This window comes from Scleropages formosus, chromosome 15, assembly GCF_900964775.1.
Source record: "Scleropages formosus chromosome 15, fSclFor1.1, whole genome shotgun sequence".
NCBI classification, from domain to species: domain Eukaryota; kingdom Metazoa; phylum Chordata; class Actinopteri; order Osteoglossiformes; family Osteoglossidae; genus Scleropages; species Scleropages formosus.
Genome location: NC_041820.1, coordinates 19,027,569 through 19,049,328, shown reverse-complemented (window position 1 = coordinate 19,049,328; position 21,760 = coordinate 19,027,569). Strand labels below are relative to the sequence as shown.

The 21,760-nt window shown below is 41.3% G+C and overlaps 1 protein-coding gene across 1 annotated transcript in view; it reads left to right on the top strand.

Moving 5' to 3' along the window:
* Positions 1–18,342, top strand: part of prima1 (proline rich membrane anchor 1) — a 33,751-nt gene extending 15,409 nt beyond the window's left edge. The window contains exons 3-4 of the mRNA XM_018727282.1: positions 2,346–2,472; positions 17,035–18,342. Of these exons, the coding sequence (XP_018582798.1) occupies positions 2,346–2,472; positions 17,035–17,137 (230 nt within the window). The 3' untranslated portion in view covers positions 17,138–18,342. The remainder of the gene's footprint in view (positions 1–2,345; positions 2,473–17,034) is intronic.
* The last annotated feature ends 3,418 nt before the right edge of the window (positions 18,343–21,760 follow it).

Sequence of the window (21,760 nt, the reverse complement as noted above, 5' to 3'; positions counted from 1 at the left end):
GGGTCCAAAGGGAGTAACAAGAATCGTTGTTATAAAAACAAGGACACAAGGACACAAGGACACAAGGACACAAGGACACAAGGACACAAGGACACAAGGACACAAGGACACAAGGACACAAGGACACCACAGCGGGTGCTCTATGCAGAGGTTCCAGAAGAAAGAGCTTCCGGGTCTGCCTTTTATCTGGTGCTCCCCCGACTGGCTGCAGGTGTCACTGATTGATTGGCAGATGGCGTAACAGGCTTGATCACCTTATTTTTGGAACAAATGACAATTGAAAAAAATATGCCACTCAGGGTACAGCTGTTAAAAGCTGATTTCACCAGCTCAATGACTGTCTGAATTCACTGCTGTCTGAAATTTATCAGCATCAGCAATGTTGCCTGCTCTTTGCATAAACTTTCTATATGCAGTCAGTTGTTAATGATTCTGGAATGTATTAACTGCTTCAGTGTAAGACAGAAGTGAAATATATGAATATTCTTGTTTTATATGTTTTTCCTTTGTCTTCTTTTGAATTTGAGTTCATAAGGGCTACTTTTTTGCAAATGAAAAATTTGAAAATCTTCATACTTTTTGGCCTGCTCACTTTACCTTAGGTCATACAGTATTTCAATACTGGATTCTCTGTTTCAATTCAGTTTTAATGTTATGGATTACAAGCAAAGTTCAATTGTCCTTTATTTGGTAAATTCTAATATATTCTTACAGTTCTGACCTTTATGTTAATTAAAGTGATTGAGAATGAAAGCAAGGCAAACTCACATTTCTTTCCCCTGTAAAATTCTGCCATTTTAGAATGTAATGCAGCAGTACTGTATAGATATATCACAATGAGCCAGGCTATACTCAGGAGGGATATTAGTAACAAACTGACATTTCTGAATGCCACTATGTGCTTTGCAAAAGCTCATGAAGTGTGTATGCCCCATTGGTTGTTATAAGCCTGTGAGTGCTATAGGTCCCACCAGCTGCTGTAACCCTACCATCAGTCACTTGTTGCAACCATTTTAAATTAGATGTTCAATAGAATCAGCATCAATTAGCACTGTTCAGATTACTTGCTCACTGTAAATGTCCTCGATTTATCAGTGCCATGGTGTACCTGCATTCCCTACTACTCTTGGAAGCAGGAAAGAGCGGAAGGCAGATGCAGCAGTGATAACAATCACAAATTGTGTTCAAAGAATCCTAGTCTGTTTTATCTCAGCATGTACTGAAACAGAAACAGGCATACCCTCTGCCCTGAATTATCTGAGCAACCTAGTAGCCAATCTGAGAAGCACCGATAAGGACTTAAGTGCACGTGATTGAATTGTGTTTATCGTTAAAGACGTGACTAACTGGCTGAGGAACAGTGTGTTCAATTTCAGGTTTTAATCCGCCCAACCGCAGATGGCTTTCATTAATGTGTTGTGTTTACATGGAATGGACTAATGGGTTTGCAATAGTGGCAGTGGTGGATGTTGTTTGGACTTAATATGAGGAGGTTGTTCTTCTGATCTCAGTAGATATAAGGTTTCCCCATAAATGTTCGGCCTTAAAAATAGAACAAGTTATATTTATGTCCCAACTTTATTCTGTTAACAGTTCAGAACAAATGCTGCATTCTGTTCTCTTGTTTGCAATATTTTTCATTTTGCTGCTGGGTAGTGAAGTTAAGAATTGGGATGTTCAATCTTCTTGTTGTTTGGAGATGTGTATCATTTCTTATTTTAAGCCACAGCAGATTATTGCTGCATTGGAAAAGAAGGATCCATTCACCGAAATGACTTGTTGGCCTACCATTGTTTGATGAGTGGAGCTCCTTGAACTAACATGTTTCAAGGATCAAGCAGTTAGAGGTCTCCTTTGCTGAAATTGGGATCTTTGGGGTCATTGAAATTAAAAGTGGAGGGAGGCTAGAATGGTCACCTCTGGATGCTGAAGTACTTGTGTAATCATGCAAATGAAACCCTTTGGGATTGTTAAATGATGAATGGTCTTCAGATGAGTGTCTGCTACCAAGCCAGGCAGGATCCAGGAGTTCTTACAGTCATTTATAGCATAGTTAAAGGTACCCCAATTCTGAGGGTGCTGTTCGATGCATGGAAGGAATGTTACTGTGGTTAGCCATCATAATCTATGTGGACTCGATGTCACAAGCTTCCAGCCCCTCCAGATAACTTGTTCTGCCACTTTGGCTAAGATATAACAGAGAACTTTCCCTGCTTAAAAAAACTGTTCATCTCAAATAAACTGTTATAAATGATGACAGGAGATAGTTTTGACGTAAAAACTCATGAAAGCTCACCCACCTCCTTATCCTCTGTGTTTCTTTATCCCTTGCTCTCTGTTTGCAGTGGTAGAAGCTCCTGAGCCCCAGATGAAGCCTTGGTGGAAGGACTTGGTTGTATTGGGCTCTGTGGGATGCGCCTCTGGGGCTTTTCTCCTGCTGACTGCCATCATATGCTATAAGGCCATAAAGAGGTAAGCCCTATATCCTGTTATCAGTATGAAAAGAAGATTTTACCACCCATTACGAACCCATAAATTGCTAGGCCTTTACATCTGTTATTGGTGTCTGAAGAAGTAGGCCCCATAAAATGGTATAAGTTTATGAAATATTAGGACTCAGTAACTACTAAAGGATCATGAATAGTTAGGCCTCATTTACTGATATGAGCTCATCAACAGGTAGGCTGTTATAAGTCAGCAAAGCTGTTGGTCCCACCAAGTAAGTAATATGAGCGATGATACAGAATGAAACTACAGTCATGCATCGCTTAACGACGTTTCGCTTAATGACTGACCGCATATACGTCAGTAGTCCCTTAAGATTATAATGGATCTGAAAACTTCTTATCGACTAGCGACATCCTAGCCGTTGTAACGTAGTAGTGCAACGTGTTACTCCTGGGTTCGTGGTGGTGCTAGTGTAAACAAATCTACTGTGCTGCCGGTCATATAAAAGTATAGCACATACAATTATGTACAGTACATAATACTTGATAATGATAAACACCTACGTTACTGGTTTATGTATTTACTATACTGTACTTTTTATCGTTATTTTAGAGTGTACTCTTTCTAATTATAAAAAGTTTATAACAGTATGCTGCATCGAGGCTATACCATCTAGGTTTGTATAAGTACACTCTGTGATGTTCACACAACAAGAATCGCCTAACGACACATTTCTCAGAACGTATCCCCGTCGTTAAGTGATGCATGTCTGTATATGAAAAGAACTGTTCTTTATGGCTTTCGGGAGAATACCCTGGCCTATCTACCCCATTGTTTTATTACAGTTAATGCATGCGCATGCTGCAGAATTAATAGATGGCTTAGCATGGAGTTCACTGTGGCAATTCTCCATAATCAGAGCGCTAAAAGGGTCTTCTGTATTGCATTGTATAGTAACTTTGTCTTCATTTGCATGGTCATTCTATTGTTGTGGCTGCAGGAGGCATGTAATGCTAGCTGACATGCAGTGTACCTTTCCATCTGCATTAAGTAGCCACCACCCATTGAGACAGGTGATGGATAGATTATACAGCGGCCTGAGGTTATGACAACAGCCTCCAACTTGTTCACACAATATTAGTGAATTATGTTTAGGTGTAGAAGGCCAGTTCTTGTGCTGCCTTCAATATTGCAGTCTATCTATGTTACTGACATGAAATTCAAACTAACAAGTACATCCTTATAGTAAGAGCAGTTGTTTATAACCATAGTTTTGGCTTGGCACATGAAAGGTAGGTCATGCTCTGTTTGCACTTTTACTTCTGTCAGGAGGATAACTGAATTTTTGTGGTTTATTAATCTGGAAAGGTTATCTTCCCATTCCAGTCCAGTCTTTGTTCCATGAAGGAGAAGGTGTCTCACAGCCATGCCCTTTATGGTGTATTTTCGCCATCCATTTTCAGGACCTTGTGAGGCTAGTCATGAGACAACAGTGCAGCTCTGGCCCAGAAAGTCACATAATGGTACACAGTGTGGACGCTAGTGAAAATTGTTAAATTTTCTGTTTTATGTAGCTAGTGTAAAGGATGGAATTTTGGACTAGGAATCTAGATCGACAAAAAACATTAGGGTGTAGAAGTTCACTATTTTGTATGTGCAAGTGAGCATGGCTGGTGAATTCTGAATTATATAGCTGGATGAATCTCTCTCTATCTCTTTGTTTCTTTTTCTCTCCCCCCTCCTCCCTCTGACATGCTCTCTTTCTGGTCCAGGGAAGCATAGTGCTTGGAGGCAGAATTGCGCCCTGGTGTTGTATTGTAGAGCAGGTCCACTAAATTCAGTCATCCCACACGCACCGCCCACAGCTGTTCTGCTCTCTGTCACGCTCAAAGCACGCTTCTTTGGTGTGAATAAAAATCTTTGCAGAAGCATTCTACAAACACATAAGTCATTCAGCTGAGCATACAAATATAAAATTTATAAGTCATAATACTGAAAGACAGTGGTATTATTTAATGAAAAAATGATGATGACAACAACATTCAAGTGAGAACAGCAAGGAAAATCTTTTATAAATGTATCAAATGTTGTGCTCATTGTTCTGCATACAGATCCCCACCGAATAAGACATCCCCAAAAAAGTTAGTTCATTTTTAGTTTCTCATGTAAGGATGTTACAGTGTAGGTTTTATGAAATATTATTATATTAATTTCTATGCAGGAAAATGTAGGATACATCTGTCTCCATTAGTCTTGATTATAGGTAGCTTGTAGTGAAGGTTTCCATCACTAGCTATGTTCCTTGGCTGTAAACTTTTTCAGTTCTCAGGTGTTGTTCCTGAGCCAGTCCTTTGCAAGGGTGTATCCTTGCTTTCCATCTGAGACTTGGCCAGTGTGTGTTCTGTTTAACCTCTTACCTGAGTACATAAACTAAGTTGGTTTCTGTTAAGTGTACATAAACATCACATGACTATCTCTGTGTGTATATTATACATATGATTCTAAGTATCACATTTTGCAATGCAAGAAAACACTACGGTCTCATGGAGAATATATGTCCTACAAAGTTATATTTATCTCCATTCCAGGACTCTGGGAAGCAGCCTGTCCAAAGTACCATTTGATTCTTCCACTTACTTTCCTTCAGACTACAAGCATTTTTACAAGGTTGTAGATTTTGGAGTTTTGCTTCAGAGCAATTAGGAGAGGTTCATTGTGGGCTGTTAGATGCTGTTAGTGAAACTCTGAACTTTTAACCAAAAGGCTCCAGGTGGGGGGGGGGGCAGTGGCATAGTGGGCTTGACCAGGTCCTGCTCTCTGGTGGGTCTGGGGTTCGAGTCCCTCTTGGGGTGCCTTGTGACGGACTGGCATCGCGTCTTGGGTGTGTCCCCACACCCTGCGCTGCCGGGCCAGACTCCGGCTCTTCACTTCCCAACCTGGGATAAGCAGCCTTAGACTGTGTGTATGTGAGTGTGAGTGTGAGGCTCTAGGTTCAAAGGTTAAGCATTTAAGTGCATGATAGCCTATTTGTTAATTGTGGCCAAATACTACTTAATTTATTAACTTGAGCTGTGGATGAGGAATTGTGTATGTCCATTGAAGTGTTCAGGATAGGTTTTGAAACAAGAATCTGATATTATTAGTTCTTATTAGTCTGCAAATATCAAAATTCATGTCATTATTGCAGTTTGTGGATTTACTTGATATGTATCACGTTACATTTGTAGCTATTTTAAACATTCTTTTATTCATGCCTTTGCTGCAATAAATAAATATTTAATATTAAATAATTCACCATGTTGTACATTTGATCATTACATTTGCTGCATACTAACACTTTAATCAATTTAAACTAGCTGATATGGTCAACAGCATGTTTGTTTATAATTTGACTGGCCTAGATATTTAAAAGTAATGCATGTGACATTTTGCAGACAATTGTGTAATTAAAGGTGGTGGAGTCTATTAGTGTTCTCTGATGGTTCTTGTGAGGAGGTAATCTAATTGAGAGACATTTGTTCGCATGGCCACCCATGAGCTTGTGGGTAGTCATGCTTCACTACTGTAGTTATGTGCTGTGTGGGCTCATCAGGAATGAGAGAAAAGGTTTCAGGTAAGAAAGTATAAATACAGTACCTATAAAAAGTATTCACCATTCCCCCAACTTATTCCTGTTTTGATGTTTTACAACACAGAATCACAGTATACTTAACTAGAATTTTTGATACAAACAGAAAAATACTCTGTTAAATTGCAAAAACAATTCTATGAATTGGTATTGAATTAATTACAAATGTAAAACAAAGGGGGGATGCAGTGGCGCAGCAGGCTTGGCTGGGTCCTATTCTCTCGTGGATCTGGAGTTCGAGTCCCGCTTGGGGTCCCTTGTGACGGAGTGATGTCCCATCCTGGGTGTGACCCCTCCCCCTCCAGCCTTATGCCCTGCGTTGCCCAGTTAGGCTCCAGCTCGCCGCAATCCCACTTGGGACAAGTGGCTTCTGCAAATGTGTGTGTGTGTTTGTAAAACAAAGGATAAATGAGTTCATTAGTACTCATCCTTTTAAGTCACGGTGAGCCACATGGGTGGCACAGTAGCAAAGCAAGTAGCACTGCTGTCTCACAGCACCTGGGTGGTGCGAGAGGAGATGGATTTGATCCCCACTATGTGTTTGGAGTTTACATGTTCTCGATGTGTCTGTGTGAGTTTCCTCTGGGTGCTCCAGTTTCCTCCCACAGACCAAGGACATGCTATTCAGGTTCCCCCATAGTGTGTGAGTGACAGAGCGAGTGTGTTATACTGACATATGGATGAGTGACCCATTGTAAGTAGTGTATCTAACAGTGTAAGTCACCTTGGTGAATAAGGTGGGTGGGCTGATAACATTACACATTACATAGAGTTAATTGGAAGATGCTTTGGAGAAAAGTGTCTACTAAATAAATAAATGTAAGTCAAAATTTAGTGGCAGTAGCATTCAGTCTGTTTGGATAAGTATACAGTATATCAGCTTTGCACAGGTTGTTTTTCTCCATTCCACCTTGCAAAACTGCTCAAGTTCTGTCAAACTGGGTGGGGCCATGAGCGAACAGCGATTTTAAAGCCTTGCCACAAAGTGTTTCCCTCTTGGATTGAGGTCAGGGTCTCACTTAGCCACTCTGGGACACTGACATTTTTGTTTTTAAGCCGTTCTTGTGTAGGTTTGAATTGTGTTTGGAAAGAATATTTTTCTGTCATTTTAAATGAGTTGTAATTAGTTCTAATTTTAATATTGGTCAAATAAATGTCAAAATGAAAAGTGTTAAAAAGTATTTTTATTTGTCATGGCTATAGATAGGGGGGTGCGGTGGCGCAGTGGGTTGGACCACAGTCCTTCTCTCTAGTGGGTCTGGGGTTCGAGTCCCACTTGGGGTGCCTTGTGATGGACTGGCGTCCCATCCTGGGTGTGTCCCCTCCCCCTCCGGCCTTGTGCCCTATGTTACCGGGTAGGCTCCGGTTCCCTGCAACCCTGTATGGGACAAGCAGTTCTGAAAATCTGTGTGTATGCTATAGATAGAACCTATCCCATAGGTACATTGAGAAATATTTGTATTGTAAAGCTTTTACTGATAATAAAATGAAAGAAATTTAATAAATACATTTAAACATGGCCAAAAGCTGACAAACTATCTGATGAACTGGTCAGTAGCAATCAGAATTGAAGAGGAGGTTGTGGAGACTCTGTTTTTATATTTAGAAATGTTACACAAGGGCAGCACAGAGGCAAACAGGTAGTGCTGCCGCCTCACCGTTCCTGGGCTGCAAATAGTTTTATATCAGACACTGTCTGTATGGAGTTTGCATGTTCTGCTCGTGTTTGCGTAGGTTTCCTTTGGTTCCCTCCAGTAGTCCAAAGACATTTGTTTCAGGTAAATCTGGGGTGCTATCCAGCCTTGTGCTTCTGGGATAGGCTCTAGACCACTCTGACCCTGGTTTGGAATAGTGATAATGAGGGAGTAATTTTAAATACATTTTAATTTTAATGTAGTTTCAAGTTAAATAAAATGTGTTACACTGAGATAAACTATCACCTTGCTCATTGTGTACCCTGCTTTCTGAGCAGTTCTTCTTCGACATACTGCAACCCTGTGTTGGACAAGCAGTTATTGATGCTCAGTGTAACAGATTATTTAAGTCTTACGCTGCATTTTAACTTATTATGGCTTTGGCTGAGGTTCTTGCAGAACCTAACTCATAAATACATGATGGACAGCTGTATTCTGTAGGATTTATTCGTGATAACTTTGTGATGACTTTGGAATAACAAATGGCGCTAATAACAGGCTTCTGGTCCTGATTGTTCCTGTAAATTGAGTAGCCAGTGAACAGTGGAAAGACATAACCTGGCATATGAATAATTAATGTCTTAACACATGTCATGACTTAAACATATAACTATGGTAAACAAAACTAATTTCTGTAGGTATCACATGACTTGTTATATTATTAGTTGCAATTTATATGATAGGTTTGGTTTATGAAGTGTTTGTTTTTTTCTCTAAAATGACTGATAATGCGACTGAACCAGACAAGGAATTTTCCATTGTCAAAGAACAAAACATACCAATGATGTATTTAGCAGTTGCTGAACAGTCATTTTTCATGGCCACAGGGTTTAGTCTTGCTGCACAACTACTGTACTGTAACTTTGACTTTGAAAGGGAACACTGTATTTGAACTTTTATTACTTTGAGCTGGCCACTTAGTAAACAACCCCCCCCCATAAAAAGCTTTTCTTTGTTTTATGGCAACTGTCACAGGCCAGTCCTTCCTGGACTTATTGCATCATGCCATGGTGAACAATGCTTGGCTTTTGCCAGTGACTTGCTGTTGTTTAAGGAACCTGATCAAGCAGACTGCTGTCAATGAGAAAATGGAGATTATATATATCAGTTGTGCCAAATTAAGGTTCATCCTCTCAGTGAACCATTGTTTTAACACATAGCAGGAGATTACATTTATTTATTTAGTAGACACTTTTCTCCAAAGCAACCTCCAATGAACTCTATGTAGTGTTATCGGCCCACACACCTTATTCACCAAGGTAACTTACACTGCTAGATACACTGCTTACACTGGGTCACTCATCCACACACCAGTGGAACACACTCTCTCTGTGTCACTCATACACTATGGGGAACCTGAATAGCATGTCTTTGGAGTGTGGGAGGAAAGTAGAGCACCTGGAGGAAACCCACACAGACACAGGCCATGCAAACTCCACAGAGACTGAGCAGGGATCAAACCCCTATCCTCTTGCATCACCTAGGTGCTGTAAAGCAGCAGCACTATTTGCTGTGCCACCGTGCCACCCAGATTATCTGTTGGTGACATCATCAATAGGTTGAACACTAGATAAGGTCAGCTTGTCTGTTACATCTTTAGCAGCTAAGGGATAAAAATGAGGAACGATAACAAAATCATAACAGCAAGTTTAGTCTGTCACAGGTGGTGGGCCTAACTAAACATGTGCCTGTATCTGAATTGTCGCTAACGATGTGCTGAATTGTATAAAATAAGCCTGTAAATGTAACATTGAGTTTTCCAGGGAAAACACTACATGGGCTCTTGCCACAAAGTCAGTGAGCAAACAGCATTTGGCACCCATGGAACTGTGCTGGCAGATATTCCCCTTTTTGCTTCCTGTAGTCTTCTTTGTCCATCATATGGCAGAGGCGGGGGTCAGGGAGAAAAAACCTCTCTTGGTTCCTCACGGCCTGGAGAAATAATACGCTCTCAAAAGAGAGTGTTTCAGAGTCAGACCACACCAAGCACTATATGTGGAGGGCACTCTCACTCGCCTCTGCGGTGTCGCTCAAAGGCTACTTTGAAAAGAAAGGAAAGACAGGAATGTGCCTAAAATCATCTTGTGAATGACCTGCTTTCCATGGATTTTCATCTGTGGAGAAGGAGGAATGGGGGTGGCTATGATTAAAGACTGACCAAAGATGAGTGTCAGAAACCCCTCCAACCACGCACTTGGAGACCCACCAAACATGTGTCCACTCTGACAAGCAGAGGGTGTTTTTTTGTTATTGAGGCTCATGGTTAGTTTAACCCCTGATATTTTGCATGTTTTACATGCTGGTCTTCATTGAGATGTTGAACACATAGCCCTTGTGAAATATTCAGCTTACTGTATCATACTTGCCTTGAGCAAAGAAAGCACTGTGTCATTAAATTACATAGACGATCCAGTCAAAGGTTTGGTTGCGGTCACAAGCTTTTGGAGCTGCACTAAAATCCGTAGTAATAATTGAAGAAATTGCCGGGGGACCAAGGCAGCCACTTTCCCAAGATGAAAAAGCTTTCATATTTGTGTAATAATTTTTAACAGTCACCAAAGATATGTCAGTAAGATCTGACAAGAAGAGTCATTGTGTCAGACCAGTCCTGTGATTGTCCCTTCTTGAGTAAGAAGGTGTCCAAGGCAAGTGACGTTTGATGAAGGTTGCTGAGGGAAGCCAGTCATCTGATGCATTTGTTTAGCTTTTGTGTCTTTCACTTCACCCACTCGGTCTTGACTAGTCTGAATCATCTGTTCAGCAGCTCTTCCAAAATCTTTCACTCAACAAACACAGCTTCTAAAAAGACTGAGACTTACCGAACTGCTCCCATCTGTATGCAAGTTACATGTCCCATGTTTATTTACGTAGAACTGAGTTAAATTGGCAGAAGCGGTTTTAATACAGTGCGATGCATGTACAGTGAATATAGAAAGGTTCATAAATGGCACTGTTTTACTCACAAATGGAGATGCAATCCTACTGAAAGCATTTGGTCACTCTTACTCCTAGTTTGGGTCTATCTGGCTTCAACATGCTTAATAAAGGCTATGATGTTTTCCATCTTTGGCTCGCTCTTTGGCCAGTTCCACCTTACATGCATTTAGGTATGACATGGCCACTCTGCACACAGGAACAACGTCACTGCGTTCCTTGTGGCACCCTACGTCCTCATTTGCCCTCCGTAAGCCTTGAAGCCCCAATTCCCACTATTGGTGTGTTGTCCCTTGCCAAGACCCCAAATCGCTTTTGGTGTCTTTATCGATACTGTTCCTTCAGGCAGGATTTAGTTGAGTGTCTTTTGTGTAAATAGGACACTCCAAGTTGGAGTTCGAGCCAGAGCCACTGAGCTTGGAATGAAAATTTCACAGCCCATTTAGAAATCCGGAAAACCAAACAAGGCTAAAGTCAGAAGCTGGCACTCTGCTCCTCGTCAGCTTTGTTCATTCAGTGTTTCATTTTGCTGTATCGGTCATGCCAAAAAAAAGGACTTGCCATCGCAGCCCATCCCCAGTTTGCCTGTGCTGTAAATAAATAGTTGGCAATGTGCCTTCAGCCACAGAGGCCAGGCTGGAGACTGTCGTTGTCGGTGTGTCTTGCTGATCCTGCAGCCACTAAAATGCTATTTCGAATATCCCTCTGGACTGGGATCAGATTCTGTGAATGAAATCTTTTAAATATAGGAGTCCCTTTGGGCCCTCTGTTTTATTTATGGCACTTTCTCCTTTGTGTGTTGAATCATTAATGGGACACCGAACAATCTGCTATATTTAGAAACGTATGGACACAGCCCCACATGTTCAACATACAAAATTTAGGCAGCCTAGCTAAAAGATAGGCCAAATTACACTTCACATATACCAATACCATTCACTGCATAAGAACTTAAACTTATCAGAAAAGTTTTGAGTAAGCGAAATATTAGTGTTCAGTTATGTGGGTATAATTATGTTTGGCACAGGTGCAGTGTGCATCAGATAAACTTACTGAAATTACAGGAATTAACAGTTGCCGGTATGTATCTCTGTTCATGCATTACTTATTGTGGAGTTGAATATACAAATGGGTAAAGCCTACACATAAATATTGATCCATTCTCTAAAAACCGACTGTTTTTTGTAGTTATTATGTAGTATACGAACTTAGTGGTGTGGGTGTTTCAGCACTGACAGTTACTATATTTACCAACTACCCCACCACCCACCACCCAACCCCTAAACCAGGGCTTGTTCTTACCAGTCAGCTTAGGTGGAGCTGTACCTTAAGGGCTGAACTGATATGCAGTAGACCTCTTGGTTACTGCCCAAGGGAAGAGGAATTGTACAATTCTCTAACAAAATTGATAACAAAATAAATGTATGAATAAATTGACATTCAGATATATTTAATTTGTCTGGCTCTTTGTTTCAGCAAAGATAAGTAGATCAGACATGAAAATAACCAAAACTAAAGGGAACAGACAAAAGCAGGAAAAGGGTCTATTTTGCATGCAACTGGATGGCTTGGGAGATACGCTCATCAGCAGAAACAGCATCTGCTACCTGGCTGAAGTGGCACAGACAGATGAGAAAACTGTACTGTGGCTGTCACTCCAGAGGTATCTTGGGTGCACATTTTCAGGGATTGCCGGATGATCGTTCTTCGGACTGAAATCACAAGATTCTGCAGTAAAATGCCATTTCTGTATTGCCTGATCAGGATTAAGGAAATGGAGTAGAGGAAGTGTGCTTGTCTTGTATGTTTCCCTGTTCCATGTTCCTACTCTACGTTCTCTTTCTCCCGGTGTCTTTGCCTTCTCTTTGCTGGAGTAATGAACAAAAGTGCATTTCTGTCCAAGTGTAGTTTGCACCATTGGCAGGGTAGTTTGTTGTCCTTTTTCTCCCAGGTGGTTCTGGCAGTTTCAACGGGTGTCACCACTAGAGAGCTATCATATTGGTCTCTCTGCCCAAGGTAGCGGGCTGTTACATCGCAACAGATGAGCATGGCTGTCCTTAGCCACCCCACCCCCAAAAAGTCACGCAAGGTTGCAGCGATGGCTTGCATGCTAGAGTGACTATGAAATTGTTTCACTTTTATTGTGTGTCATTTCAGGCTGAGTGAGCTATGCAGAGCCTGGAGGCAGCCATCTCTGCCTGCTCCAAGCTGTTTTTCAGCCCTTTGGATGTCTTACTGAGGTCTTTTTTTGTTCTGGAATTTGGACACAATTTCCTTTTCATTTAGTTTACACTGGTCATTTGTTACATTAAGAATATTGTAGTTTACAAAATGTTTATGTCGTGCTTACTAAGGTAGGCTTCCTATTACATGATCTTTTTGGTCCTTAAGGCAGGAGCATGGATCTCTCTGTCATTCAGGCCTTATTGATCAGCATCAGCATATTGTGAACTCAGCTTTCTGCTATAGTCCTTATTGCCTAAATTGTTCATTTAAACTCTGTGCAGTTTAGAAAATAAAACAACCTCTCCCTTGCTTTCCTGATTGCTCTAGCAGTCATAAAATATCATTTTGTTTGCCTCATTTCTTTTTATTGTTTTGAGGTAAATGATGAAAAACGGACCAGTAGACACGATAAGACAGCTAAATAGTAATGGCTGTGATTTGTTTTTTTGCCAGAGTTGCTGGCTTTAAGTTCAGGTTTTTGCATGACAGTTCTCAGGCTCCCTGGTCCATTGATGGCCATAGGTGCAGCTGCTCCTGTCTATCACCTACACAGTCCCAGATCAGTCAGAGTTTTTAAATAAGATATTTATACTTACTGTAAGTGTATCGCTCTTAAACATAGCACACACATGTGAATAATGCATGTGTTGGTTGCAAGGAAGAAAACAGAGGAAGGTTATGTAATCGGTTTTAGGGTCACGATGCAGCTGTTTGCAAATCAGACTGGCTGTGTTTTCTCAGCTGCACCTCACAGAGACATAGTAATGTTCCGTTTGAACCCTGTATACATAGTGTAAATTGTGTGTTGACTGACCTTAATAGAAATGTTTTACTCTTTCTTTTATATATAAGAGAATAAGTTTGATATTTTTCATTTAAGAAGAATGTTGGGAAGTGGAGGCAAAACCATTTCGGGAATGGTCATTGCTCAGTAACTGATTATCTCACATTATTGGCTCCAGGTTGTCAAACTTCATGCAGTGAGCATATGAACCATATGAATTTTAATATATAACCACACCACAGTTGTTTCTATTTTTATCGATAATGTTCTGTGCTGTACAGTGTAGTAACACTGTATTTTACTTGAATAAAAACAATGCAACAGCTCCTGACAAGTGGGCCAAGTAGTTATGCACAACCGTACCAGGCCTTCGAGAGGTGGGACCCAAGTGCAGTATCTGTATTTGTGGCGTGGAGGGCAAGAGCAGGTGTGGTGGTTGGGGACGAGCGTGGGTCAAACAAGCAATGTGCAAACGCTATTCTTGGGACAGTTCCGATGTCCTCGTCTGATTCAAGTGGTGGTCAGAATTCAAGAGGAGTCAGAAGCGGGGATGAGGACTCAACAGCTGGGGCAAAGTGTCAGGATAAGAGTGAAGTGGGAACGGTTGTCTCGGTGAGATTCCACAGCCCAGGACAATTGGAGTGGCTTCTTTTATACTTGTTCCTGGCTCTCGCCGGGTGCGTTCTGTGACACAAGAAGGTTGTCGTTGACAAGCTTTGTTGTTAAATCATAAGATTCGTTTTTAAATTGATAATATGTATAGTGGTGGGTTTCGTCACATCTGCAGCGATATAAACAAAATCTCACAATAAGCTGTTTTTGAAAACTGGTAGCTTTGCAGACCACACACACATTTTCAGAACCGCTAGTCCCATACAGGGTCACAGGGAACCGGAGCCTACCCGGTAACACAGGGCGTAAGGCCGGAGGGGGAGGGGACACACCCAGGATGGGACACCAGTCCATTGCAAGGCACCCCAAGCGGGACTCGAACCCCAGAGCTACTGGAAAGCAGGACCGTGGTCCAACCCACTGCGCCACCGCACCCCCTGCTTTGCAGACCAATTAATCTTTTTTAGTATACACCTCTGAGGAGCAGTGTCCCTTGGAATTTGTTGGGGTGGAATTTACTTCTGAAAACCAGGAATAAAACTTCACACCTGTTATGCTCATAGAGATGTTACTTTTATTTTTAAATAGAACAAAACTGAATATACTGATTTACTGAGTAACTGAATATACTTGGAAAGTCAAAGAATAACAAGTATAACCAATAACTCCTTAGCAACTGACTGTAAATATTAATCCTTAATTGGAAGTTAGCAGGGGATGCGGTGGCGCAGTGGGTTGGACCGCAGTCCTGCTGTCCAGTGGGTCTGGGGTTCGAGTCCCGCTTGGGGTGCCTTGCGATGGACTGGCGTCCCGTCCTGGGTGTGTCCCCTTCCCCCTCCGGCCTTACGCCCTGTGTTGCCGGGTAGGCTCCGGTTTCCCGTGACCCCGTGAGGGACAAGCGGTTCTGAAAATGTGTGTGTGTGTGTGGAAGTTAGCAAGTTATAAAAAAAACTGTTTTCATTTTATATTTCTTCCAATAGTGCCTTCAGGCTTCCCATGCTGTTACCCATTCTGAGAGTCTCAACAATAAATAGTTGTCAAAACACGTAGTGATGCATGTGAACACCACACAATCAGGCCAACATCTACAGAAGACACTCGTAAATCAAGTAATAAAATCACACAACAGGTTGTTAAAACGCTAATTAATAACGATAGTGTCTAACATAATTAGTCAGAGTGCATTTTGCCATAGAAATTTGTGCTGCTCCTCAGTTCCACTGGCATTGCCTCCACTGCAGCCTGTCTTCTGTCTGCATCTCAGCCACTCTAAGCACAGAAGCCACACAAAAGGTCTTCCTGTGTTCCACAAGCAGACCTGGCACAGTCACCACTGCAGAAATACATATTAGTGTTCTCAGCCTTGAAGCAGAAATAGTAGGATGGATATGTGATACCAAAAGCAAAGAAACCTAAACATCATATTGGTTATTGTAATATGCATTTAAAATACACACACATTTTCAGAACCGCTTGTCCCATACAGGGTCACGGGGAACCGGAGCCTACCCGGCAACACAGGGCGTAAGGCCGGAGGGGGAGGGGACACACCCAGGACGGGACGCCAGCCCGTCGCAAGGTACCCCAAGCGGGACTCGAACCCCAGACCCACCGGACAGCAGGACTGCGGCCCAACCCACTGCGCCACCGCACCCCCTGTGCATTTAAAATAGTGAAAGATAAAATGTAATATAAAACTGCTACTAGAATGAAAAATGTAAGATGAATGATAAATGACCCCAAGATGTTAATTTCAAACCTATCAGTTTGAACAGAATAAATGGAAGTGTAATTTAATTCTATGAGATGAGAGCATCTGGATTTGAACAATGTATGCATTTGCCTCCTGCTGTGCACTGACCCTTTTTTAGTAACACATATATGTGTGTTGCAGATGGAAAGATTCCAGCTGAATTAATTATAATGACTGGTCTCTGTACTGAGTATATAGTCTAAAAGATGAAAACAGTAACCAGTGCATCATCCTTAAAATATACCCTTGCTCTGTTTGCTTCATTAGCCATTTGCTTCATGATCACATTTTCCTTTAAAAAATGCAAGGAATGGAGTGGGTAATGTAGTGGTTATTGCAAAGAATTGCTGCATTTCAACTTAGAGTTCAAACATACGACTTTTATCTCGTACTATAGAACCATTGTGCATGGTATTTGCATGGTGTTGAAGTTGGGTATTAAATGAAACTCCTTGTAGATTGAATTCTCGTAACTTGAATGGGTGTGACTGTATTACCGAACGCTGAATGATTTTCAAACATTATGGTACTTTTGGTTCTTTGCAGTAAACCCTTGAATCTTATTTGACCTAAGAATGAAAAAGAAAGCGATGTCATGCTTAATCTTCAATTAGAGGGACTCGGAGGGATATTTTTTCCCATTCTCCAATACGGGTGGGAGTAAGATGTTCAGGTCTTGGCAGTCCATGTTTAGGGCTCTAATCTATGTGATGAAAAGTAAGCAATTGCAACATGAAGAATTCCCCTGAGACTGGTTTGGCCTTCTTGTTTGCTCTGACCCATAGCCATTGGTCTGGGCCCCTCTGCTTTTTTATGGTATTTATAGGGCTCTAGACCTTGCTGCAAAAAAAGGTTCAAACTGGTATTTCAGAGTTGTTAAGGAAACAGGTGGGTTCGCTGTGTTCCAACCTTGTGCTCCAAAATTTTATAACCAGGAAATTGCTGTGTGTTGCAGGAAACCACTACGCAAGGAGGAGAATGGGACCAGCCGGGGCGAGTATGCCATGAGCTCCCGCTGCGACAAGCAGGGCCTGGACACCAACAATGCTCTGCTGTAGAGGGAAGGATGAGCATTATGGTGACTGCCAGTGAGCAACCCCAGGCCCGTCTAACTCCACCCTCTTCCACCAACACCACCAGTCCCCTTCCCTGAAACACAGTGCCGGTTGGATCTTCATCATAGAGGCTGCTTGGTCATTGTGCTCCATGCACTGTGGCTTTGCTTGGAAGCACAGAAGGCAGCCAGTTAAAGGAGAGGAGAGGTATGCAGGAGAATACACACAGTTATGTAAAACATCTCCTTGAAATGCAGGGCCGGACACTGGTGCTCTGAGCTCTGTGTCAAGTCTCTGCAGCTTGAGCTGACAGCTGGCAGCTTGGAGACGAGCCCGTCGGCCTGTGGAAAGCCCCTCTCAAACACTTTTAGTCACAGGAACTCTGAATAACAATAGCAAATGATAAAACGCATGCATTTTTTTGTAATGCAGCAACTTTTTTAAGGACATTCTCTCAGCTTTTTTCTCCCTTCACCTCACCTTCTTGTTTATTTCTGAGGCTGTCTTCAGTGACATCTTTCTGCACCTATGCCCCAAGATGGGTTCTGATTCCAGATTAGGGCTGACCAGAACCTTTCATCCATTCAATTTCAATAACCCTAAAAAAAGTGGATTGCTAATGTCCTTTGACTATGCAATTTAGTAGGGTACATGATGGTAGCTGAACACTCAATTCATGTACTGTGTTTACTCCAGCAGTCCTGCTCCAAAAACTATTTACTGCTGACTAAAAGCTGTTACTGTTTACCCTGTGCCAGTGTTACAACTAGCTGAAAATATGTTGACAGATCATTTGCTGACATGACTGTTTGATTTATTTGAACAAATGCAGCACTCTGTCTTGTTAGCACCGTTGTCTATATCAGCCCTTTTTCAGGCATAGAATAAGCTGTGTGAAAAAGTAATGTGTGTGAAACTACAGTAAAATTTTAGGGGCACATATCTAAATGTGACATCTTTATATACTCCCAGTTATATTTCAAAGGTCACAAACCCTTATCCTATCAACTGAAAGGTTATTTAGGCTTCATTACTGAATCAGTTGCACAGAAGATAAAATGAGGATAATTGTTTGGCTCAAAATAGAGAAAGAAATTTTTTAAAGAAATTTTTAATGTCCCATGTTAAATCCACAACAGTTTCATTCTTGGAAAGGTACATGCTCAACTCATTTTTTGCCAGAAAGAGGTAAAAATGCCTCAGTGTATCAACACAGAGGCTGGAATGAACATTTGCATACTGTATCTGTCAGGATGAGGACTGACAACCACTGTTGTAGATACAATATAAATAACTGTACTGTGAAACTATGGCCACATATTGGACAGTGATTAACAATATAATGCATAAAAATACATTAAAATCAATATACTGCGTAACAATAAATGTCTGTGTTTAGTACATGCAGTATAATTTTCAATAATATTAAAAATTAAGATTATAATTTGGATGTTGCTTCTGAGCATTACTTTCTCATTGAGGAATTGAACAGTTAGATTCCCTGGCTTTTGAAGCTCAGCAACAGTTCGCTTCAGAAGCTCTGCTCAAAAGAAAATGGCCAGCTTTGTTTGGCTCTGTAAAAAGCTACAGCGATCACTTGTTAAGATATGGCTTCTTAGTATAGTACGCTTCTCTGTATTCTGCAAGCTCACCAGTAATCTCTGCTTCTCTCATTGTCAGCGTGTATGTGTGCCTGTCTGTCTGTGTGTGTGTGTGTGTGTATGTGTGTGTGTGTGTGTGTGTGTGTGTTACTATGCTCCCATCTCTTATCCTGTTGTCTGTTGACTGTTGACATTGCAACGGGTGCTGTAGGCTTTGGATTTGTTCCTTAACAGACTGCTTGTTCTCCCACATTAATATGGGGCTCATAGAGACTTTTGCCACTGAGGCAAGAAATTATTGTCAAGCTCTGAAGGGGACTGTGGTGCGCAACTCTACCTCTTCCTAACTGATGGTGGCCCATCTCCGTAGAAACCTAAAGAAGCCAAGTTGAAGTCTGCGATTGGTAAAAATAGGGTCAGGATTCTGACCAGCAGAAAGGAGATGCAAGGATCCTGACCAGATGTGAGGGGAAAGGTAGGGCTCTGTGTGGTGTATTAAAGTGCATTTCTTTATAGATTCCAGCACTCGGAAATGAACGACAGCAGCATTGTGAACTGATAACCGAGGTACAGAGCTTTGAGGTGTTGAAGTGGTTCCATTCAGTGACAATTTGCATATCAGACAAGGACTTCTTCTTAACATTATATTCTTAAACTTTAGTGTCAAAAATGTCAGTTTGATTGAATTGAAATTTTATCTGGGTCTCTATGCAGTGCTTTTTGTCAGTTGATTCCACATACATTTTCTGTGTTTTATTCAAAAGCTAGGGACATGAAACCCAGTTTGATCTACTTCTGCAGAAGGACTGTCAAGGTTATCTTCGTACATTTTTCCTCTTTCAGAGCTATTATGGCTGTTGATGCGAGTTATATAACCACATTTAACTTCACACACATCAGATCAAACCAAGTTACCCTTGCTCTGACACACTGTGTTTGACAATTATTTGTTGAAATTTGCAGCGATGTTCAAATGTTTATTTTCTTTCTGACAGCACGTACTGTAGTTCATAAAAACACCATATATACACAGAGACACATTTTGTAAAGATTAAACAAACTCCGCAGTCCCAGAACAATAATATATAATCCACATGGACCACAAATGGAAAAAAAACAATACATTTCTTGTGTGAGCAGATCTTTAGCCTGAATTGCTGCTACTGGTCCTGATTTTAACTGTGTGTGTGTGTGTGTGTGTGTGTGTGTGTGTGTGTGTGTGTAAAAGAGAAAAAAAAAAGGAAAACTTCTCTCCAAGATGTCTTCATACTCTAGAATTTGGTGTTCCAGTTTGCAGGCCCAGCCTTTGTGTTGTGACATTCTATACGGCGTAGTTGTATATATCCACATAATACCCAGCGCTGAAAAATACATTTGTATTATAATATGTACAAAACTATAGTCTGAAAAACAATGCATGAGTGTAAATATTAATACTTTAGAAAATCTGCCTTCTTGACTGTGTATCACATGTACAGAATCGAAGGAAATATATGTTTATAGGGAAAATTACAACAACATAAGTTGTTGATCTGCTACTAATCAGAATTAAACATTGTCATGTTCCTGGAGCAAGCCATTAATGTATATTTTGTTAATTGACGGTTATTGCACAATGTATGCATTGCATACCAAAATGTTAACATATACATAATATATATATATATACTGTGCATTGAACGAATTTAATTGCAACATGCTGACTTTTTTAGTTTTAAATAAAATTGTATTATTTAAAAGGACTGGGAGTCTGTGTTCTGTGAATGTCGTCAACCGCACTGTTCAACATCTTGGCAGTGGGCGTGGCAGGCAGGAGCAGGGCGACGTTGTGTCATCTGACAAAGTACTCACGTGTTTTACGTTGCGGTATCTCTGAGGGTGATTTTCACTTCAGTCAGCACTCTAGGGCCGAGCACACATCTCCGAGGACCCCCGTCGGAAGAAGAAATGTTCGCCTGTCTTTGTGGCGCTCATAAAAAATTAAGGCCATTGTGGAACACAGTCAGCAATTCGGAAGCTAATGGGTTGCCTTTTTTTCATTTCAGCGCCTGGTCTGAGTTGCTTCCTCCTCCACTTCCACTTGCTGCTCCGCACACACTCAAGATAACACACATTATTCTAATGAGCTACCCTGGTGTAAATTGTACCGAATTAGTCACATCTGAAAGTCAGAAGAGCTGCTATGAATATTCATGTCCTCATTACCCGATCTCTGGCACTGGTAATCATTTGCTCAGGCTGGACACCCAGGTAATTGTCCAGGGTTGTTGGGGTGTCGCATGGCCATACCGCAGGTACAACAACGTCTCATCCATGTCACAATACAACATGCCTGGCAGATGGTCAAAAAAGTCTCCACAGACGGGTTGTAGCAGTGTGTTTCTACTGATGCAGACATCTTTTTCTCAACAGGGACCAGAGCTCTGTTGAAATGTGTTTATGTTGTGGGAACAGCGATCAAGTAACAAGCCTTGCTCTAATAGCAGTCACATCACCTTAGGCCCTGCTGGCTCAACACGATAGAGGAGGGGGCGGGGCTTCCGCAGCCATCTGCCATGTCGCTGGTCTCCTTCATGCGGGATGTTTGCCTTTAAAATGGGAAACTACTGACAGCTGGACCGAAGACACTTCAGAGGGACACCCTGAAGCAATTTCTCCATTACTGACACACATAGTTTTTTTTCAGACTCTTATTTTTTGGATTTTTTTAAATAGGAACACAACAGATTAAGAGCTGTGATCGTTCCCATCAGTCCCAAAACCAAAACTCCTTGAGCAGAATCCTGGTAGCCCCCACACCCTCCCCACAATCTTGAACATGTTAGAAGAACCATAACAGAATAAGGACATGGTTAAAGATAAATAGATGGATCGATGAATAAATAGACATAAAAATTAGGATACAGTACTTAAAAGGAAAACTGGTTGTGAAACCGCCTGGTTTCCGGTGTATCGGCTGACAAAATACAAGGTGGCAGGTTTAACTTTATGAAATCTAGATTTCCGTTATTATTCTGGAGGCAAA